The 24,457-nt window shown below is 45.4% G+C and overlaps 1 protein-coding gene across 1 annotated transcript in view; it reads left to right on the forward strand.

Annotated features, from left to right (window-relative positions):
* Nucleotides 1–24,457, forward strand: part of LOC130298315 (oocyte zinc finger protein XlCOF6-like) — a 72,610-nt gene that overhangs the window by 5,395 nt on the left and 42,758 nt on the right. Inside the window, exons 3-6 of the mRNA XM_056551248.1 lie at nt 4,099–4,225; nt 4,309–4,373; nt 4,540–4,915; nt 10,556–11,530. Coding sequence (XP_056407223.1) covers nt 4,099–4,225; nt 4,309–4,373; nt 4,540–4,915; nt 10,556–11,530 — 1,543 coding nt within the window. The remainder of the gene's footprint in view (nt 1–4,098; nt 4,226–4,308; nt 4,374–4,539; nt 4,916–10,555; nt 11,531–24,457) is intronic.

The raw sequence follows: 24,457 nt of genomic DNA on the forward strand, positions 1-24,457 counted from the left end.
GATGACTGGAGAGGTGACACTGCTGGGACATTATACAGTAATGGAGGGGTCTGGTGATGACTGGAGAGGTGACACTGCTGGAACATTATACAGTAATGGAGGAGTCTGGTGATGACTGGAGAGGTGACACTGCTGGGACATTATACAGTAATGGAGGGGTCTGGTGATGACTGGAGAGGTGACACTGCTGGGACATTATACAGTAATGGAGGGGTCTGGTGATGACTGGAGAGGTGACCCGGCTGGGACATTATACAGTAATGGAGGGGTCTGGTGATGACTGGAGAGGTGACACTGCTGGGAATGCTGGGACATTATACAGTAATGGAGGGGTCTGGTGATGACTGGAGAGGTGACCCGGCTGGGACATTATACAGTAATGGAGGGGTCTGGTGATGACTGGAGAGGTGACACTGCTGGGACATTATACAGTAATGGAGGGGTCTGGTGATGACTGGAGAGGTGACACTGCTGGGAATGCTGGGACATTATACAGTAATGGAGGGGTCTGGTGATGACTGGAGAGGTGACACTGCTGGGACATTATACAGTAATGGAGGGGTCTGGTGATGACTGGAGAGGTGACACTGCTGGGACATTATACAGTAATGGAGGGGTCTGGTGATGACTGGAGAGGTGACCCGGCTGGGACATTATACAGTAATGGAGGGGTCTGGTGATGACTGGAGAGGTGACACTGCTGGGACATTATACAGTAATGGAGGGATCTGGTGATGACTGGAGAGGTGACACTGCTGGGAATGCTGGGACATTATACAGTAATGGAGGGGTCTGGTGATGACTGGAGAGGTGACACTGCTGGGACATTATACAGTAATGGAGGGGTCTGGTGATGACTGGAGAGGTGACACTGCTGGGACATTATATAGTAATGGAGGGGTCTGGTGATGACTGGAGAGGTGACACTGCTGGGACATTATACAGTAATGGAGGGGTCTGGTGATGACTGGAGAGGTGACACTGCTGGGACATTATACAGTAATGGAGGGGTCTGGTGATGACTGGAGAGGTGACACTGCTGGGACATTATACAGTAATGGAGGGGTCTGGTGATGACTGGAGAGGTGACACTGCTGGGACATTATACAGTAAGGGAGGGGTCTGGTGATGACTGGAGAGATGACACTGCTGGGACATTATACAGTAATGGAGGGGTCTGGTGATGACTGGAGAGGTGACACTGCTGGGACATTATACAGTAATGGAGGGGTCTGGTGATGACTGGAGAGGTGACACTGCTGGGACATTATACAGTAATGGAGGGGTCTGGTGATGACTGGAGAGGTGACACTGCTGGGACATTATACAATAATGGAGGGGTCTGGTGATGACTAGAGAGGTGACACTGCTGGGACATTATACAGTAATGGAGGGGTCTGGTGATGACTGGAGAGGTGACACTGCTGGGACATTATACAGTAATGGAGGGGTCTGGTGATGACTGGAGAGGTGACACTGCTGGGACATTATACAGTAATGGAGGGGTCTGGTGATGACTGGAGAGGTGACACTGCTGGGACATTATACAGTAATGGAGGGGTCTGGTGATGACTGGAGAGGTGACACTGCTGGGACATTATACAGTAATGGAGGGGTCTGGTGATGACTGGAGAGGTGACACTGCTGGGACATTATACAGTAATGGAGGGGTCTGGTGATGACTGGAGAGGTGACACTGCTGGGACATTATACAGTAATGGAGGGGTCTGGTGATGACTGGAGAGGTGACACTGCTGGGACATTATACAGTAATGGAGGGGTCTGGTGATGACTGGAGAGGTGACACTGCTGGAACATTATACAGTAATGGAGGAGTCTGGTGATGACTGGAGAGGTGACACTGCTGGGACATTATACAGTAATGGAGGGGTCTGGTGATGACTGGAGAGGTGACACTGCTGGGAATGCTGGGACATTATACAGTAATGGAGGGGTCTGGTGATGACTGGAGAGGTGACACTGCTGGGACATTATACAGTAATGGAGGGGTCTGGTGATGACTGGAGAGGTGACCCGGCTGGGACATTATACAGTAATGGAGGGGTCTGGTGATGACTGGAGAGGTGACACTGCTGGGACATTATACAGTAATGGAGGGGTCTGGTGATGACTGGAGAGGTGACACTGCTGGGAATGCTGGGACATTATACAGTAATGGAGGGGTCTGGTGATGACTGGAGAGGTGACACTGCTGGGACATTATACAGTAATGGAGGGGTCTGGTGATGACTGGAGAGGTGACCCGGCTGGGACATTATACAGTAATGGAGGGGTCTGGTGATGACTGGAGAGGTGACACTGCTGGGACATTATACAGTAATGGAGGGATCTGGTGATGACTGGAGAGGTGACACTGCTGGGAATGCTGGGACATTATACAGTAATGGAGGGGTCTGGTGATGACTGGAGAGGTGACACTGCTGGGACATTATACAGTAATGGAGGGGTCTGGTGATGACTGGAGAGGTGACACTGCTGGGACATTATATAGTAATGGAGGGGTCTGGTGATGACTGGAGAGGTGACACTGCTGGGACATTATACAGTAATGGAGGGGTCTGGTGATGACTGGAGAGGTGACACTGCTGGGACATTATACAGTAATGGAGGGGTCTGGTGATGACTGGAGAGGTGACACTGCTGGGACATTATACAGTAATGGAGGGGTCTGGTGATGACTGGAGAGGTGACACTGCTGGGACATTATACAGTAATGGAGGGGTCTGGTGATGACTGGAGAGGTGACACTGCTGGGACATTATACAGTAATGGAGGGGTCTGGTGATGACTGGAGAGGTGACACTGCTGGGACATTATACAGTAAGGGAGGGGTCTGGTGATGACTGGAGAGATGACACTGCTGGGACATTATACAGTAATGGAGGGGTCTGGTGATGACTGGAGAGGTGACACTGCTGGGACATTATACAGTAATGGAGGGGTCTGGTGATGACTGGAGAGGTGACACTGCTGGGACATTATACAGTAATGGAGGGGTCTGGTGATGACTGGAGAGGTGACACTGCTGGGACATTATACAGTAATGGAGGGGTCTGGTGATGACTGGAGAGGTGACACTGCTGGGACATTAAACAGTAATGGAGGGGTCCGGTGATGACTGGAGAGGTGACACTGCTGGGACATTATACAGTAATGGAGGTGTCTGGTGATGACTGGAGAGGTGACACTGCTGGGAATGCTGGGACATTATACAGTAATGGAGGGGTCTGGTGATGACTGGAGAGGTGACACTGCTGGGACATTATACAGTAATGGAGGGGTCTGGTGATGACTGGAGAGGTGACCCGGCTGGGACATTATACAGTAATGGAGGGGTCTGGTGATGACTGGAGAGGTGACACTGCTGGGACATTATACAGTAATGGAGGGGTCTGGTGATGACTGGAGAGGTGACACTGCTGGAAATGCTGGGACATTATACAGTAATGGAGGGGTCTGGTGATGACTGGAGAGGTGACACTGCTGGGACATTATACAGTAATGGAGGGGTCTGGTGATGACTGGAGAGGTGACACTGCTGGGACATTATACAGTAATGGAGGGGTCTGGTGATGACTGGAGAGGTGACACTGCTGGGACATTATACAGTAATGGAGGGGTCTGGTGATGACTGGAGAGGTGACACTGCTGGGACATTATACAGTAATGGAGGGGTCTGGTGATGACTGGAGAGGTGACACTGCTGGGAATGCTGGGACATTATACAGTAATGGAAGGGTCTGGTGATGACTGGAGAGGTGACACTGCTGGGAATGCTGGGACATTATACAGTAATGGAGGGGTCTGGTGGTGACTGGAGAGGTGACACTGCTGGGACATTATACAGTAATGGAGGGTCTGGTGATGACTGGAGAGGTGACACTGCTGGGACATTATACAGTAATGGAGGGGTCTGGTGATGACTGGAGAGGTGACACTGCTGGGAATGCTGGGACATTATACAGTAATGGAGGGGTCTGGTGATGACTGGAGAGGTGACACTGCTGGGAATGCTGGGACATTATACAGTAACACCACTGGAGGGGTCGGGGTGATGACTGTATCATTATGTGTCAGGTTCCTATAAGGTGTCAGGACGTGGCGGTCTATTTCTCCATGGAGGAGTGGGAGTATGTAGAAGGACACAAGGATCAGTACAAGGATCAGGTCATGATGGAGGATCAGCAGCCCCTCACATCACCAGGTAATAGACATGACTATATACACACGTCCTCTCATTATTTGTATGTAAAGAATGAATTCAGTCTCTGTATGTGTTCCCTACAGTCAGATCCAGTAAGAGAACAGCACCAGAGAGGTGTCCCTGTCCTCTTCTTCCACAGGATGATCAGGTAGATGGAGATATTCCCTATGATCTGTAGAAGGGCTGTGAAGCTCTTGTGGTCAGTCCCCTCACCCTCCATGACTCCTCATCTCCTGCTCATCTATTACATCCCACGTGACTTCTCCTACTGTCTGATGACTTTTACTATATTTCTTTCACATCTTATGAATCAGGGAGAAGATCCAAACAATATTAATGCTCCAGAGACAGATGTGAGCGGTGATGAGCAGTATAAGGAGGACATTCGTACAGAGAAAGATCTGATCTATTTTAATGCTACAGACATAAATGAAGAAGAAGAGACAGATGTGAGCAGTGATGAGAAGTATAAGAAGGACATTCTTACAGGGAAAGATCTGATCTATATTAACGTAACAGACATAAAGGAAGAAGAAACAGATGTGAGCAGTGATGAGCAGTATAAGGAGGACATTTCTACAGGGAAAGATCTGATCTATATTAATGCTACAGACATAAAAGAAGAAGAAGTGACAGATGTGAGCGGTGATGAGCAGTATAAGGAGGACATTCCTTCAGGTAACCGCCCAGGTGAGTAGTAACCACTAAATGCAGAGAACAGTCACACATTCTTCTTGGTCACTGGCTGCAGTTATTCTTGGGGGATGTAATGGTGTAACTAGAGTTTTTTGGGGCTCCAAGGCAAATCTTAGGCCCTTCTGTGTGCCCTTACTATAGATTCTTCTCCTTTTATGCCCCCACACTATTACTGTGCCCCCCAGACTGTTCTGCATCTTCTCTTCACCCCACACTGTGTATATACCCACTTTGTTCCAGTGGAAGAATAAATACCTCTCCCCATCATTCCCCCAGAGCGGCTGTGTCCTCCGGCAGATGTCACCTGGTGTTGGCTGCTTTATGATCTGATCATGTGGCCTGTACCTGGCAGACATTACTAGCTGCTCCAGAACACTGTCTGCGGGATACAAGTGGTGCGGAAATCATGGGGCAGAGAGACAAAGAAGCGGAGACAGTTGAAGCGGTGCTCCCCCGAGGAGCTGAGACATATACCCCGGACCCCCAGAGGAGCCCCCCCTGCAGCCGTGATCATTACACCCCTGGATGGAAACATTGCTGCTCAGTAGAGACTGGGAGGAAGAGACCTCGATGCCGGACGATCAGTCATAGACCCTATGGGAAGGACAGTTCAGCTAAAGCCATGTCAGCAAAGTGACTGTACAGGATATGAAGCTTGAAAATAAGAACAAGTCTTAGCAGTTTAGGCTTCTGGTCGGTAGAGTCTAGTCAGGTGATCAGGTTGGTCTCATTAGGTGAACTGCAGTGATCAGACTCCACCTCTCTCTCTGCAAAGTCAGAAGAATCATGGGAAATGTAGGCAGGATGAGAAAACCATTGATGTTCTGTGGCTTAAAGGGGTACTCCGAAGGGGGAAAAAAAAGTTAAAATCAACTGATGCCAGAAAGTTATACAGATCTCTAAATTATTTTAATTTAAAAATCTTATCAGCTGTTGTATGATTCAGAGGAAGTTGTGTAGTTCTTTCTGTCTGACCACAGTGCTCTCTGCTGACACCTCTGTCCATGTCAGGAACTGTCCAGAGCAGGAGAGGTTTGCTATGGGGATTTGTTCCTACTCTAGACAGTTCCTGACCCGGACAGAAGTGTCAGCAGAGATAAGTACTGGGAGGGTTAAATATACACTGCAGGGAGCTTAGTGGAGCTGATCGGGATCATCACAGGGAAATCGCGATGTCCCGATCAGCTGAGAGGATGGTGGGAGGGCCCTTAACTGCCTCCTCGCTGTCCGATCGGTTCTCCAAGGCTCCAATCCGCCATGTCAGGCTGGAGTAATGGAGTACTGATAACACTGATCAATGCTATGCTGCAGTATTGTTCAGTGTATGTAATCAAGGATTGTATGTAATAGTCCCCTATGATTTAACCCCTTCCCTGATAAAAGTTTGAATCACCCCCTTTTCCCATAAAAAAAAAAAATACAAAAAATAAACATATGTGGTTTTGTCACATGTGTAAAAGTCCGAACTATAAAAATTTTACGTTATTTAAACCGCACGGTCAAAATACCAAAGTCCAGAACTGCGTAGATTTGGTCACTTTATATACCCTAAAAAAATGTATAAAAAGTGATCAAAAAGTCCCATTAAAAAAAATGGTACTGATAAAAACTTCAGATCACAGTGTAAAAAATGACCCTCACACACCCCTGTATATGGAAAAATAATAAAGTTATAGGGGTCTGAAGAAGACAATTTTTTTTAACCCCTTCCCGCAGAAAGACTTACATAAACGTCAGGTTATGCAGCTAGTTCGCGCATCCAACTGTTTATAAAAGTCATTCAGTTAACCTGGCGATGCGCGGCATCGCAAGGGTTAACAGGCAAAAGTCCCGCTGATACCGGCGGGAGAGAACTTCTGCAATCCCCCCCAGGACCATCTGTGAATGGTCCTGGTCAGCGATCACTGTGATTGGTTCCTGTGGGGGGGTGAAAGTTATCCCTTATGAAAAGGTAAAGTTGGAGTCTATTCCAGCATGTTATTGTAAAAAATTTAATTTTTACACTAACTTGCTGGTGTTGCCCCATACTTTTCATTTTCACAAAAGGTAAAAGGAAAAAAAGACCCCAAAATATGTAATGCAATTTCTCCTGAGTATGGAAATACCCCATATGTGGGCGTAAAATTCTCTGCGGGCGCACAACAAGGCTCAGGAGTGAGAGCACCATGTACATTTGAGGTGATTTGCACAGGGGTGGCTGATTTTACAGCAGTTCTGACATAAACGCAAAAAAACAACAACAAATTTGACCCCATTTTGGAAACGACACCACTAAAGGAACGTAACAAGGGGTATAGTGAGGCTTAAAGGGGTATTCCAGGCCAAAACTTATTTTTATATATCAACTGGCTCCGGAAAGTTACGGATTTGTAAATTACTTCTATTTAAAAATCTTAATCCTTCCAATAGTTATTAGCTTCTGAAGTTGAGTTGTTGTTTTCTGTCTAACTGCTCTTTGATGACTCACGTCCCGGGAGCTGTGCAGTTCCTATGGGGATATTCTCCCATCATGCACAGCTCCCGGGACGTGACATCATCATTGAGCAGTTAGACAGAAAACTTCAGAAGCTAATAACTATTGGAAGGATTAAGATTTTTTTTTAATAGAAGTAATTTACAAAACTGTTTAACTTTCCGGAGCGAGTTGATATATATAAAAAAAAAGGTTTTGCCTGGAATACCCCTTTAACAACCCACAGGTGTTTGAAGAATTTTCGTTAAAGTTGGACGTGAAATGAATTTTTTTCACTAAAGTGCTGGTGTTGTCCCAAATTTTTCATTTTCTCAAGGGGTAAGGAAATGCCCCATATGTGGATATAAAGTGCTCTGCAGGCAAACTACAATGCTCAGAAGAGAAGGAGCACCATTGGGATTTTGGCTGGAATTGAAGGCCACATGTGTTTACAAAGCCGCCATGGTGCCATAACAATGCCCCCCCCCCCCACGTGACCCTATTTTGGAAACTACACCCTTTAAGGAATGTAACAAGGGGTACAGTGAGCATTTACACCCCACAGGTGTCTGACAGATTTTTGGAACACTGTTCCAAAAGTCTGTCAAATGCCAGTGGGGTGTAAATTCTCACTGCACCCCTTATTACATTCAGTGATGGGTGTAGTTTCCAAAATGGGGTCACATGTGGGGGGCTTTGTAAACACAAATGGCCCCCTACTTCCATTCCAAACAAATTCTCTCTCCAAAAGCCCAATGGCGCTCCTTCTCTTCTGAGCATTGTAGTTCACCCGCAGAGCACTTTACATCCACACATGGGGTATTTCCATACTCAGAAGAAATGGGGTTACAAATTTGGAGGGGCATTTTCTCCTATTACCTCTTGTAAAAATTGTAAATTTGGGAAAAAAACAGCATTTTAGTAAAATATTATTTTTTTTTATTTACACATCCAACTTCAACGAAAAGTCGTCTAACACTTGCTGTATCCCTTGTTAAGTGCCTTGAGGGGTGTAGTTTCCAAAATGGTATTCCATGTGTTTTTTTTTTTTGCTGTTATGGCACCATAGGGCTTCCTAAATGCGACATACCACCCCAAAAACCATTTCAGAAAAAATTGCTTTAAAAAAGCCAAATGGTGCTCCTTCTCTTCTGAGCATTTTAGTGCTCCCGCAGTGCACTTGACGTCCACACATGGGGTATTTCCATACTCAGAAGAGATGGGGTTACAAATTTTTTTTTTTTTGGGGGGGGGGGCATTTTCTCCTATCACCTCTTGTAAAAATGGTAAATTTGGGGGAAAAAACTGCATTTTAGTGAAAAAAAAAATTCTATTTACACATGCGACTTTAACGGAAAGTGTGGTGTTAAGACTCACTGTACCCCTTGTACGTGCCTCGAGGGGTGTAGTTTCCAAAATAGTGTGCCATGTGTTTTTTTTTTGCTGTTCTGGCATCATAGGGGCTTCCTAATTGTGACATGATCCTCAAAAAAACATTTCAGCAAAATTCACTCTCCAAAATCCCATTGTTGCTCCTTCACTTATGAGCCCTCTAGTGCAACCACAGAGCACGTTATGTTCACATATGAGGTTTTTCCTACTCAAGAGAAATTGGGTTACACATTTTGGGGGGCATTTTCTCCTTTTACCCCTTGAAAAAATTCGAAAACTGGGTCTACAAGAACATGTGAGTGTAAAAAATGAAGATTTTGAATTTTCTCCTTTACTTTGCTGCTATTCCTAAAGGGTTAACAAACTTTCTGAATGTCATTTTCAATACTTTGGGGGTGCAGTTTCTATAAAGGGGTCATTTATGGGGTATTTCTAATATGAAGGCCCCTCAAATCCACTTCAAACCTGAACTGGTTCCTGAAATATTTCAATTTAGAAAATTTTGTGAAAAGTTGGAAAATTGCTGCTGAACTTTGAAGCCTCTGATGTCTTCCAAAAGTAAAAACCTGTCCACTTTATGATGCAGATATAAAAAGTAGACATATTGTATTTGTGAATCAATATATAATTTATTTGGAATGTCTATTTCCTTATAAGCAGAGAGCTTCAAAGTTAGAAATATGCAAAATTTTCAAATTTTTCACCAAGAAATGATGCAAGTATCGACAAAAATTTACCACTAATATAAATTAGAATATGTCACGAAAAAACAATCTCGGAATCAAGTAAAAGCATCCCAGAGTTATTAATGCTTAAAGTGACAGTGGTCAGATGTGCAAAAAAATGCTTCCGTCCTTATGGTCATAATGGGCTTGATACTTAAGGGGTTAAAAGAAGTAAAACAAAATGAAACCTCTATAAGTTGGGTGTCCTTATACCGTATGGACGTACAGAATAAAGAGAAGGTGTCATTGTTACCGAAAAGTGCTGCGTAGAAACGGAAGCCCCCAAATGTTACATAATAGTGGGGTTTTTCAGTTTTTGCCTCACAAATAAATAATAATTTTTTTTTGTTTCACCGTAGATTTTGTGGTGAAATGATTGATGTCATTACAAAGTAAAATTGGTAGCGCAAAAAACAGCAACAACCTCATATGGGTCTGTAGGTAGAAAACTGAAAGCGTTCTGATTTTTAGAAGGTGAGGAGGAAGAAACAAAAGTTAAAAAAAACCTTAAGTCCTTAAGGGGTTAAAGCATTTTTTTTATTAAAACATAAGGAAAACTCTACAAGTTGGATGATGATACTGACCTGATGGATAAGTATAACGTCAGTTGTGACATCACGTTGTATGGTAGGTGATGAAAAAATCCCAAATGTGCAAAATTGCATTTTATTTCAATTTAATTTTATCCCACAATTTGTTTTCTATTTCACAGTAAAATTGGTCCCACAAAAAACAAACTCTCATGTGACTCTAGATGGAAAAATGTAAATAAGGTTAATACTCAATTATATAATCTGTGTCAATCTCTGATGCTGGATATTAACCACTTAGATGCTACAGTCAAAGCTGACATCAGCATTTATACAGCCTTACTGAGAATCATTGGTGGTGCAATACAGTGTAAGATCGGTCCCACAAAAACAAGCTCTTAAACCCAGTGTAGATGGGAAAAGAAAAAAGTTTAGGCTGGGAGGAGAGGAGGAAAAAAAAAAGAAAAACACAAAAGCTTAAATATCCTGGGATGTTAAGGGTTAATACTGATAAAATCTGTTTTATTCTTGGCAGATTCTTGTACCAGGAGATCAGAGGAGAATCTTATATCTTCAGATTATAAAGCAGATGATGATATCACACAAGATACATATGAAGAACATTCCATTATCCCAGATACACCCTCAGCCCTTCACAGCCAAGATCTGTCATCTCATCCTTATATACAGGTCCTGTCTTCTCAGTCATCACAGGATGTTCAGCAAAATAAAAGTAATAGAAGGAATGATGGACATCAACGAGCTCATACAGGAAAGAAACCATATTCATGCTCAGAATGTGGAAAATGTTTAATTAAGATATCAAGTCTTGTTGAACATCAGAAAATTCACACTGGAGAGAAACCATTTTTATGTTCAAAATGTGGTAAATGTTTTATTCAGAAATCAGTTCTTGTTCAACATCAAAGAACTCACACAGGGGAGAAGCCATTTTCATGTTCACAATGTGGCAACTGCTTTACTAGGAAATCAAATCTTGTTCAACATCAAAGAACTCACACAGGGGAGAAGCCATTTTCATGTTCAGAATGTGGGAAATGTTTTACTGAAAAATCAGGTCTTGTTCAACATCAAAGAACTCACACAGGGGAGAAGCCATTTTCATGTTCACAATGTGGGAACTGCTTTACTAAGAAATCAAATATTGTTAAACATCAAAGAACTCACACAGGAGAGAAGCCATTTTCATGTTCAGAATGTGGGAAATGTTTTACTTGCAAAGGAGATGTTACTCGACATCAAAGAACTCACACAGGAGAGAAGCCATTTTCATGTTCAGAATGTGGGAAATGTTTTACTGAAAAATCTAATCTTCTTAAACATCAGAAAACTCACACAGGAGAGAAGCCATTTTCATGCTCAGAGTGTGGGAAATGTTTCACTGACAAATCAGGTCTTGTTAAACATCAAAGAACTCACACAGGGGAGAAGCCATTTTCATGTGCAGAATGTGGGAAATGTTTTACTCAGCAATCACATCTTGTTAAACATAAAATAACTCACACAGGGGAGAAGCCAATTCAGAGCAATAAATGATGCAGATAACACATCTATATATTAACCCTGTACATAGGATATCTGAGGTTTATACATTTATATCATATACTGCATCTCCAAACTTGTTACCAATTGATAATAAAAGTTTTCTTTTAGAACGTAGTCACCGATCCAGCGATGTCATCACTATAGTTCACATGGTAGGAGAAGAGTGTGGTATATGGTTGTGATATTCACTGCTCCTCATGGAGAAGACCCAACAGGCATAATCCATGAGGAGCTGCTACTGGAGACCCAAACACCTCACAGAGAAGGGACTTATTCCAGTGATGAAGAATTCCAGGACGGTCAGGGCATCACCTGCTGAGACCCTTTTAGAAAGGTTGTGTTATCCCCGATCCTTGCTGATCATGTGGTGTCCGATCACTGGACACCTCAGTCTGTGCTCGGCTGTTTCTGCAGCTCCCATAGTGAATGTACCTCCTCCCTACCTACCTGGGGACACTGGGGTCCCTGTTATTGAGATACAGGGGATAGATGACACAACCCCCTCACCACCCCGTGATGTACTTTTATGTCCTGGGCGGGATTACTTTCCCGACTGTCTTGGCAGTGTAACCCTATGTATGCCGCAGTCAGTACTGATTGTAGCATCTATAGGGTTAAACTGTCTTGCTCCCCAGTCATGGCCTCCAGGTCTACCAGGCGCTGTTGCCTATGAGGCCCGACCTCGGTAACACTGACAGTTATACTGCGCTGTAGTACAGATGTATGGTGGTGTAACCGACCGCAAACTCACCCCCCCCCCCCCCCCCATAAAAGGCCTAAAATCCCGAACACCTGCACCACAGAAAAATCTACCTACCTCATTTCAGTAGAAGTAAAAAAGCACTTCACTACAACCTGAAATAAAGTGAAAACATTCACTTGCCTCTGACACTGAGACCGCCAATGAGGGAGAGGAGGAATACCGCACCTCTCTCCTTTTTTCCTTTTCCCCCTCCCACCCCCCATCATCATTCAGTGATGAGCCCCCCTGGGAGGTGGCCCGGCAGGGCAGTGTAGACCCCCCCCCATACTAGTGTCTCTGTCCCCCTATAGATGACCCTGACTGGACCCTATAACAATGATGACCACTGATTCCTGGGTTTGTTGGATTATAGTAGTTCCCATTAGGTTTTAGGGATACGGCAGCCGGATCCAGTGGGAGAATTTAAACACCAGCTGCTGCCATATCTCTGCCGGACCTGTGCCGTACCCCTTTCATGTCAGTGAACTGGACGGGGTCAGATAGTGACTCCGGTCGGCTCATTTTTGAACTGTAACAGTTTTTGTTGTCGTACTGAAAACCGCGGTCTGCTGTGGTTCCCGTCTGGCAACAAAAATTGATACGGTTCAAAAATGAGCCGACCTGAGCCCCTATCTTGCTTTGTCTGGCGCATTGAAATGAATGGGGTGCGGGGTCCGGCGGGGGTTATGGCAGCAGCTGGTGTTTAAATTATCCAGCTGGATCCGGCTGCTGTATGTAAAAACCATAGTGTGAATGCATCCTTAGTCTCATGGGGGCGCTAGGAAATACCCCTTATGTGAAATGATAACACAGGAATATACAATTAGAAGTGTCAGGTCACTGTCATTCTGCACCTGCCCAGTTTTCCAATATCCTCGATACTTGGCCATTCTCCTAGATCAGTGTTTCCCAACCAGGGTGCCTCCAGCTGTTGCAAAACTACAACCCCCAGCATGCCCGGACAGCCAAAGGCTGTCCGGGCATGCTGGGAGTTGTAGTTTTGCAGCAGCTGGTGGCTCCCTGGTTGGGAAACACTATCATAGATGATGAAATGTAATAGACTGAACAGCTTACTGCTAAAGACAAATGATGGGGGATATGCTTGGTAGAGTAACCGTCATAGCTATGGGTCATTTGATTTGAATGATAGCCCTTAAATATGACATTTCAGTATTACAGTAGTTATATTTATGTATATAGGAGGCAGTATTATAGTAAAAATTTATACTCACGTAATTTTGCTTTCCTTGAGTCTGAAGGCAGCACAGAAGGGTTAATTAATAGCTTCATCCAGTTCATCCTAGGACCGCCCACCTAAAAGAACAATGAAGAATTAACCAATCCCAGGCCATGCCTGGTTACATACATCCATCAGAACCCATCCACTCCATGTTAATGAATAGACTCAGTTCTGATGCAGAAAAAAATAATATTTAATAGGAAGGGTTTGTATGTGCTGCCTTCAGACTCAAGGAAAGCAAAATTACGTGAGTATAAATTTTTACTTTCCATTTCGTCTTCCAGCAGCACAGAAGGGAGCTGAATAGCAAACAAAGGGGGGGGGGATACTTAATTAAATGCAGCATTAAGCACCCCTGTGCTAAAGGCTGGATGCGTGCCCTGGATATCTAGCCTGTAGTTCCTCACGAAGGTCGAACTTGTCTACCACAAAGCTGCATTATAGATCTCCTGGATAGATACTTGTGCTCTTTCCGCCCAGGACGTAGCTGTGGCACGAGTTGAATGAGCTTTGAGGGAGGCTCAACTTCCGCCTTTTTGTAGGCCTCCAGAATAGCGGACTTCAGCCATCTCGTCAGAGTATCCTTGGCAACTTTTTTCCCTTTTCTGGCTCCAACAAACTGGATGAACAGGTTTTCATCTACCCGGAACTCCTTCGTCCTGTCCAGGTAACATGACAGAGCCGACGAGACATCCAGATTCTGTAGGAGCCTTTCTTCTTCATCTTGTGGTTCTGGCAGGAACCTAAGTAAAAAGATTTCCTTGTTCACATTTACCTCTGAAGACACTTTGGGTCTAAAGGACGGCACCGTCCGCAGCAAGACTCCCTCTGGCACGAATCGCAGGAGAAGATCCCTAGATGAAAGGGCTTGAATCTCTCCCAGCCACTTTGCCGATGTTATGGCAATCAGGAACGAAACCTTGTATGACAACCATTTCAGATAAACTTCTTGTAGAGGCTCAAAGGGAGGCATTGTCAGGGCTCTTAGGACGAGAGTGAGATCCCACGTAGAGACTGGAGGACGGATTACTGGTCTTAGTTGTTTCAAGGCTTTGAAGAATCTTGCTATTACCGGATGATTAGCAAATCTTCCATCCATGAAAGAGTTGATCGCCGTCATATGGACTCTTAAGGTGTTGGGTCTCAAACCTTTGTTGAAGCCATCCTGCAGGAACTCTAAGATAACTGGCAAGGACACCTCATCCCGACTCTTCTCCTGTCTCCAAGATGTGAACTTTCTCCAAAGCTTGGAGTACAGAGCATTGGTGGATTTTCTCCTTGCCGCTAGAAGAGTGGATATGACTTCTTCCGACAAACCAGTCATCCGGAATTTAGCGCTCTCAAACTCTATGCAGTAAAGTGCAGTTTCTCTGGCCGTGGATGATGAAAGCCTTTCTGGACCAGGAGATCTCTGTGGGGAGGAAACTTGAGGCACCTGCCTCTCGACATCCGCAGAAGTATTGGAAACCATACTCTCCTCGGCCAGTAGGGAGCTATCAGGATGACATCCGGCTTGTCCGTCAGTATCTTCCCGATCACCCGACCTATCATCACTGGAGGGGGAAACAGATAAATGTGGAGACCTTGCTACGAAATTGTGAGGGCATTCAAGATGTCCGGATGATCCTGGTGATTTAGGGAAGCAAATCTGGAAATCTTCAGAATCTCTCGTGTGGCCATCATATCGAAGTCCGGCAGACCCCATCTGTTCACCAGTTGCAGGAAGTGAACCGTATTCAGTGACCACTCGTTGGGGCTCAACCTTGATCGACTCAGACGATCCGCTTGCACATTAAGGACGCCCTTTATGTGCACAGCTGAAATGCTGGGAACAGTCCTCTCTGCCCAGGCCATGATGCGCTTGCACTCTTTCTGTAGGCCTGGACTTCGAGTGCCCCCCTGCTTGTTCAAATAATAAAAACACAGTAGTCGAGTTGTCTGAACCAGCAGGGGTTTCTTCCTCAGCAGAGAGCTGAAGTGTAACGAGGCTAATCTTACCGCCCTCATTTCTCGCAGGTCGGATGACATCCGTGATTCTTCTTGGGACCAACACCTCTGCACCCACAGATCTGCTACGTGGGCTCCCCATTCCAACTTCGAGGCATCTGTTGTAACCAGGATACTGTCTGAAGGTTTCAAGCTGCATCCTGAAGATTTTTCTTGACCAGCCACCATTTGAGACTGTTCCACGTATGCTGTGATAACCTGAGGGGAGAAGACAAGGATTCGAGACTCTTGTCTCATGCAGACAACACTTCTTCCTGTAGGTCTCTCATATGAGCCTTGGCCCAGGGCACTGCTTCTATTGCCGCAGTTAAGAGCTCCAGAGTTCTCATCCCAACACCAATGGACACCTGTGGAGTTTCTATGATTTGAGCCACCTGTGAAGTGAGGATAAGCATCCGGACTTGAGGCAGGAACAACTTCTGCTGCTGAGAGTCTATTATAAACCCTAGGAATCTCTTCCTGGTTGCTGGTGTCAAGTTGGATTTTTTTTAAATTGACCAGGAAACCAACCTCCTGTAGCATCCGTAAAGTCGACTGTAGGTGATGTTCCAACTCCTCCGAAGAATCTGCTATCAGGAGCCAGTCGTCCAAGTAGGGCACCAGGTGTATCCCTTGAAGACGAAGAGCCACCACCACTGCTATGGCCACTTTTGTGAACACCCTGGGCGCCGAAGACATCCCAAACGGTAGAGAGTGGAATTGATAGTGTTGTACCCCTTGTTCCATCTTGATAGCCACCCTGAGATATTTCCTTGAAGCAGGGTGAATCGGCACGTACAGATAAGCATCCATAAGATCTATGGACGCCATGATAGAACCTTTTTGTATAAGATGGATTGCAGATCTTATAGTCTCTATCTTGAACTTTTCTTTCTTTAGAAATTTGTTGAAAAATCTGAGGTTGATCACCAGCCGAAACTTGCTTTGCGGCTTGGGAACTGGAAAGACCCGTGAGTAGATGCCTTGACCTCTCTCTTCTTGAGGAACTTCTTCCGCCTCTTTTTGAAGGAATTCTCGGATTAACTGAAAAATAACCAGATTTTCCGGACAGTTGAACACAAACCTTGCCCGAGGATGATTAAGAAAAATCACCTTGTATTCTGCTCTGACATCACTTAAGACCCATTTGTCGGTCGTGATATCTTCCCAAGCAGGCAGGAACCGTAAAAGTCTTGAGCCGACCGTGATCTGACCTCTGGCTTCAGAAATCCGTTTTGGACTGAGAACCCTCCGGCTGTTTTTTCTTTCCTTTGGTCTGCTGACCTCTTCCGAATCTTCTGTCCCTGCTATGGAACGGTCTCCTTCGGAAAGTGCTTCGGACTATGGGCCGAAAGGACCGAAAGGGCTTGCGTCTTAGGTTGAGGGAAGGAAAAACCTTTATTCTCCTGAGCGGATTCCAGGATTTTCTCCAACTGAGGGCCGATTAGGTGCCCTGGCTGAAAAGGAAGAGCACACAAATTTATCTTTGAGGCAACATCTCCTGACCATGGCTTTAGCAACACTGCTCTTCTTGCTGCATTGGAACTCTGCAACTGTCTTTAGCGAAGTAACCTGCCGATATAGTTCCTCCCTTGGCGCCCTCTGCTCAATGTCTCGACCTAGCTGACTAAGCCACAATCTCAGAGCTCTGGATACAGGAACTGTTGCAAGCGCTGTCTTACACAGTGCGGCTGAATTCAGATATCCTTTTTTCAGTAGGACATCCATCCTCCTGTCCAGAGAATCTTTGAGAACAGAGGAATCTTCAGACTGTAATAGTGTCTTTTTGGAGAGTTTTTCCACTGCGGCGTCAACTTTACCAGGACTTTCCCACTGCTCTGAATCCGCAGGATCTAGTTTGTAGACCGCTTTGAACCTTGATCCAAGGTCAACTCTTTTTTCTGGCTTTACCCATTCTCTCTCCATGATGGTTTTAAGCATTGGATGGCCCGAAAATGTCCTGTATTTCTTCTTTGGGAAGTAAAACAGGCTGTCCTTGTCTTGTGTTGAAGACTCGCCTTGCTTTACCTTCATAGTGTTTTTTACTGCCTTGATCAACTTGTCTGTCTGTTCTTTCCTGAACAAATAATTGTCTTCAGTGATGGCATCCTCTGAGTCAGATGATGACTCTGAAGTCTCGGATTCCGAGGAGGAGGACTCAGAGACCTGTTGGCTGGAATGTGGCTGACCCCCTCTCCTTTTATGTGCAGGCTCCTGAGTAGCCATATGCTGCTTGAACCAAGAAAAAAATAGCTTCTTTAAGAAAGGAAGACTGATCATCCGCAGGAGAGCAAACAGCACACATATTAGACTGCGACCCATCTAGCAGTACCTGGAGGCAGGAAATGCAGCGTACGGTGATACAATTTTGGCATATATATCCCGAAGCATCGTCCAGTAATGGTTGGCTGCACGCTGAGCATGCTCTGTGCTAGGATTTAGATTAGAGACAGTATTATAGTAGTTATATTCTTGTATATAGGAGCAGTATTATAATAGTTATATTCTTGTATATAGGAGCAGTATTATAATAGTTATATTCTTGTATATATGAGCAGTATTATAGTAGTTATATTCTTGTATATAGGAGCAGTATTATAGTAGTTATATTCTTGTACATAGGAGGCAGTATTATAGTAGTTATATTCTTGTATATAGGAGCAGTATTAAAGTAGTTATAGTCTTGTATATAGGAGCAGTATTATAGTAGTTATATTCTTGTATATAGGAGCAGTATTATAGTAGTTATAGTCTTGTATATAGGAGCAGTATTATAGTAGTTATATTCTTGTATATAGGAGCAGTATTATAGTAGTTATAGTCTTGTATATAGGAGCAGTATTATAGTAGTTATAGTCTTGTATATAGGAGCAGTATTATAGTAGATATATTCTTGTATATAGGGGGCAGTATTATAGTAGTTATAGTCTTGTATATAGGAGCAGTATTATAGTAGTTATATTCTTGTATATAGGGAGCAGTATTATAGTAGTTATATCCTTGTATATAGGAGCAGTATTATAGTCGGTATTTACTTACCGTAATTCTTCTTTCCTCGAGTCCCGAAGGCAGCACAGAAGGGATATATCAGATCCCGCTCTCATGTCAGGACCGTCCCCTAGAATACTAATTAATTAATCATTAATTAGACAAGGGGCGGGCCAGACCCCCATAAAGGCCCCTCTTACCAAAACCTCACTGTGTAATAATAAAGACCAATTGATGCGACAAAAAAAACAGTTTATTAGGGAGGGTGTTGTGCTGCCTTCGGGACTCGAGGAAAGAAGAATTACGGTAAGTAAATACCGACTTTCCTCATCGTCCCTACGGCAGCACAGAAGGGATCTACCAAACATAACAAAGGGGGGGTTAATTCTTGCCAACAGCCGACAATACTCCAGTGCTAAAGGCTGGGTTCTGGGTCTGCAGATCCAGCCTGTAATGTCGGGCAAAGGTAGACGTAGATGACCAAGACGCCGCATTGCATATCTCAAGTAAGGACACTTGCTCCCTTTCTGCCCAGGATGTCGAGGTAGCCCTGGTTGAATGGGCCCTTAATGGATGAGGGGGATCCTTCCCATTCTTCTGGTAGGCTTCCACAATAGTAGACCGAATCCACCTGGCTAAAGTATCTTTTGAAGCCTTGTAGCCCATTCTAGCTCCTGCAGGAAGCACAAAGAGATTCTCCTCTTTGCGGAAGTGCTGAACCCGATTCAAATAAGGAATCAATGAATGCTTGACATCAAGGCGATGGAATCTCTTCTGCTCTTCTGACTCGGGATTTGGGCAAAATACTGGTAGAAAAATCTCTCTATTAATGTTAGATACTGAAGATACCTTGGGTAAGAAAGAAGGAACAGTGCGAAGCCTCACACCCTCTGGAAGGACCTTGAGAAATGGATCCCTAGACGACAGCGCCTGTAGTTCTCCTACTTGTTTTGCTGAAGTTATGGCAATAAGAAAGAGTAGCTTCATGGCAAGCCATTTAAGATCCACTTCTTCAACAGGTTCAAATGGAGCTTCTGTAAGGGCATTCAGAACTAAAGTTAAGTCCCACATGGCGACTGGAGGTTTCAATGTTGGTCTCAACTTCCTTAGTGCTTTAAAGAATCTGGAAACAAGAGGGTGATTTGCAAACTTCCCATCGGACATAGCATTAATAGAGGTCATATGAACCCTTAGAGTGTTGGGTTTAAGACCTTTATCAAACCCTTCTTGTAAGAATTGCAGAATGGCTTCCACTGAAAACTGTAGGTTTGATGCTGACAACCAACTCAAAAACTTCTTCCATAACTTTGAGTATACAAAATTTGTAGATGGCCTCCTGGATGACAGCAAGGTTTTCACAACTTCTTCAGAGAGCCCAAGATTTCTCAGTCTTTCCCTCTCAGAAACCAGGCAGTTAGATGTAGCCTGCCTGGCTGCGGATGCAAGAACCCCTTCTGTACCAGTAGATCCGGAGCCGCAGGAAACCGGAAGAATTCCCCCTTCGCCAATTGAAGCAGTAGAGGGAACCACACCCTGCGAGGCCAGAATGGCGCTATCAAGATGGCTGATGGACCTTCCCTCAAGATCTTGCACAGGACTCTTGGTAGCATAGGCAGCGGAGGAAACAGGTAGATGAACATTCCGTTCCACGATATGGAAAAAGCATCCAGGACCTCCGGCTGCTCCCAGGCATTCAGAGATCCGAACCTTTCCAACCTGGAGTTCTCCTTGGTTGCCATAAGGTCGATCTCCGGGTATCCCCATCTGAGGAATATTGGTCTGAGATGTTCCATCTTGAGAGACCATTCCGTGGCCAGAAGGGTTTGTCTGCTCAGGATATCCGCTTGCTGGTTTACTGCCCCCTTTATGTGTATGGCTCTCAAGTCCTTGACTACCATTTCTGCCCAGTGCATGATCTGGGCACACAGTTGTTGCAGTGCCACACACCGAGTGCCTCCCTGTTTGTTTAAATAGAATGCCGCGGTCACGTTGTCGGTCCGCAGCAGCACAGATCTCTTGAAGACATAGGGTTCGAAGTGTAGAAGGGCAAGATGGACGGCCTTCAACTCCCGAAAATTGGAGGATCTTGATCTCATCTTTGCTGACCAAGACCCTTGGGTCCAGAGATCTTTCAGATGAGCACCCCAACCTGAGGCAGAAGCATCGGTGGTTATAATGATCTGGTGTTCTGAGATGAAGCTCTTTCCCTGATCTAGATTCGACCTGATGGTCCACCACAACAATTTCCTCCTGACGACTGGGGAGACTTTCATGAAGGAGTTCAGAGATGATAACGTCCTGTTCCACACCTTCAGGATCTCCTGCTGGAAACTCCTTAGATGGGCCTTTGCCCACGGTACTGCCTCTATTGAGGCTGTTAATAATCCTAGTGTGCTCATTGCTTCCCTGATAGATAGTCTTGGGTGATGCTGGAGCTTCATGATTCTTTTTCTTATACGAAGAATTTTCTCTTCTGGCAGAAATATCTTCATTTGCTGAAGGTCTATCAGAAGTCCCAGAAACTGCATACGGGAGGAGGGATTTAACCTGGACTTTTGATGGTTCACCAAAAACCCCACCTTCTGAAGCATAGAGAGGCAAAGTTGAAGATGCATCCTTAAAGTATCTGCATTGTTGGCGATGATCAGCCAATCGTCCAGGTAGGGCACAATCTTTATTTCCTGGAGGCGCAGTGCTGCTACCAAGACAATGACCAGCTTGGTAAATATCCTGGGTGCGGGGGACAACCCAAATGGAAGTGCCCTGAACTGGAAATGAAGGAGTTGATCTTTCCCTTGGACTGCAACCCTCAGATACCTCCTGTCCTCCTTTTTTATGGGCACATGGAGGTATGCGTCCTTCAGGTCCAGGCAGACCATGACATCTCCAGGACTTGCAATGCTGTATAGCGACCGAATATTGTCCATTTTGAACTTGATCTTCTTCAAGTACTTGTTGAGGTACCTCAAATCTATGATCAAGCGCCATTTCTGATCCGGCTTTGGTACTGGGAATACATGTGAATACACTCCCTGAAATTCCTGGCCGCTGGGAACCGGCTCTAACGCTCCCTTTTGTAGAAATTCTGATAGGAGTGTCCGGACTCTGAAATCTTCGTCCAGATTGAGTAGAAACCGGTCTCTCGGCTGGTGCACAAACTCCAGAGCATAACCCTGTTGAATGATCTTCAGTACCCAGGGGTCGGAGGTTACAGACTGCCACTCTGGAAGAAACTTCAGCAGTCTCGCGCCCACTGGGCCACTGTGTCTGGCGTCAGAACTCGGGTTTTGGATTGGCCGGCCCAGACTGCTTCTTCTTTCTGTCCTGGTACCTTGGCTGAAACTTTCTGTCCCTTTGCTGAAAGAGGCGTCTGCGGATGCCTCCTCTATATCTCTGAGTACGAAAGGGCTTGAATGGTTTGCGAAAGGATTGAAGAACATCCAACTCTTTATCCTTTTTCTTCTGCTTCAGCACCTTATCCAGCCTCTTGCCGATAAGCTTCCCAGGTTCAAAGGGCAAATTACAGAAATGACCTTTGGATGAAGCATCTCCTGCCCAGGGCTTGAGCCATATAGCCCGTCGAGCGGAGTTTGCTACCGCCATGCTTTTGGCCGCAATCTTAAGTACATCTATGGAAAAGTCGCATAAATAGTCAGCCGCTGATTTCAGGGCAGATACCTGATGGGATAGATCACGTCTAGACACTCCAGCATCTATATCCTGGGACAGGTTGCTGAGCCACAGTCTAAGTGCTCTGGAGACTGGTACTGATGAAAGAGCCGCCTTGCTGAGTGAAGCAAAATTCAGGTGTGACCTTTTTAGAAAGGTATCAGCCTTTTTATCCAGGGGGTCTCTCAGCAATGTCGATTCATCTGCCGGAAAAAAAGATTTTTTAGATAATCCAGCCACCGCTGGGTCCACGGTTGCAGGCTGATCCCATGGCTCAGAGGCAGATGGATCCAGCCTATACACCATGCGGAAGCGAGAGCCAAGATCTAATCTCTTGTCTGGCTTTTCCCATTCCTTCTCCATGATATTCTTAAGGACTTGGTGTCCCGGAAGCACTCTAGACTTTTTCTTTGGAAAATAGAACAATGCTTCCTTATCTTGTCTGGAGCGCTCATTCTTCCCTGATTCTATGCAGCGCTTGACCTTTTTGATCAGCCCATCAGCTGTCTCCTTTTTAAAAAGGTAGAAATCCTCAGAAATCCTCTCAGTCTCAGAGGATGAGGAAGAAGACGAGGCGCTCCAGGAAGAACTCCGCTTCTTATGGTGCTTCCTCTTCTTCTTCTTGGTAGAAGGCCCTGCGGAAGAGGAATCAGAGGACGAGGAGTCTGGACTGGAAACTGCGGCTGCTCTCCTCCCTCTCTTCCTAGCACGGTCAGAACAAGATCTGCTAACAGGGGAATCACTCTGTTTTCTTGACCGCTTCTTTAACCTCTTTCCGCCTTCCTTTTTATCAGAGAATTCTTCTCTGAACCATGAAAAAAAGGTTTTTGCTTCTGCTGCTAGATCCGCCTCTGGCGGTGCACAATTCTTGCAGATGTTAGATGGCCAATCCTCAATTAGCGTCTGAAGACAGCTTATACATCTTTTAGTTTCTGCTGAGGCTGCAACCTCTTTACTCTTTGCGCAATTGTCACAATCCTCATAGGGACACTCATCTGGCAGGGGCTGCTCACAGCTGACACATAGCCTGTGCTTAGACTTGGCTTTTTTCTTCCCAGCGCTTGCTTCTGAAGACATCTGGAATATAGTATAGAACTTATGTAGTGCTTTATACAGTTAACAGCCCTAAGGTTGCTCAGGGCAACCATAGGCATAGCTTACCTTATTAGACCCAGAACCCGGCTGCCCAGCTCAGAGAGACCGGTGCCGCCGAGTTCCCGGTCCAACAAGGATTCCCGCCGGCCCCCCGCAGTGCCGGCATCCTCCGTGACGTCAGATGCGCGCGCCCTTCCAGTACACAAACAGCTGGAGGACGCGCGCGCTGGACCATGCGCTCACAGCGCAGACACCGGAGGCAAGGAGGAAGGGAGCGCAGACGCGCTGTAAGGCAGTAAGAGTGAGCCGGCACCCGAACTTCCTGCCAGTGCCACAGCCGAAGACAACATCTTTCCAGAGATCCCGCACCGGACATGGTAAGTACACCAGGCCCCTGTAGACCGCCCCTTGTATTCAGCCGGACAACGCACGGCTCTGCCACAGGTCACAGCCCGTCATTTCCAGAGGGGGTGGGGGGTGCTACAATGCCGAGACCCCGCACGGCTAGTATAATACTTACAGACCGATGCCCCGCAACGGTACTCATCTCCTCTAGTATAATACTTACAGACGGATGCCCCGCAACGGTACTTATCTCCTACATGCCCCAAAGGCATCTGCCAGAGTCCCCGCAATGGCTTGGACCGCAGCAGCCAGGACCCCGCAAGGCTGACTTGGATGGACGGATGGATGGACGATCCTACACTGACGAGGACTGAAAAAAACACAGTGAGGTTTTGGTAAGAGGGGCCTTTATGGGGGTCTGGCCCGCTCCTTGTCTAATTAATGATTAATTAATTAGTATTCTAGGGGACGGTCCTGACATGAGAGCGGGATCTGATATATCCCTTCTGTGCTGCCGTAGGGACGATGAGGAAAGTAGTTATATTCTTGTATATAGGGAGCAGTATTATAGTAGTTATATCCTTGTATATAGGAGCAGTATTATAGTAGTTATATTCTTGTATATATAGGAGCAGTATTTTAGTAGTTATATTCTTGTATATATGAGCAGTATTATAGTAGTTATATTCTTGTATATAGGAGCAGTATTATAGTAGTTATATTCTTGTATATAGGAGCAGTATTATAGTAGTTATATTCTTGTATATAGGAGCAGTATTATAGTAGTTATATTCTTGTATATAGGA

The sequence above is a fragment of the Hyla sarda genome (assembly GCF_029499605.1).
Source record: "Hyla sarda isolate aHylSar1 chromosome 1 unlocalized genomic scaffold, aHylSar1.hap1 SUPER_1_unloc_9, whole genome shotgun sequence".
Lineage (NCBI taxonomy): Eukaryota > Metazoa > Chordata > Amphibia > Anura > Hylidae > Hyla > Hyla sarda.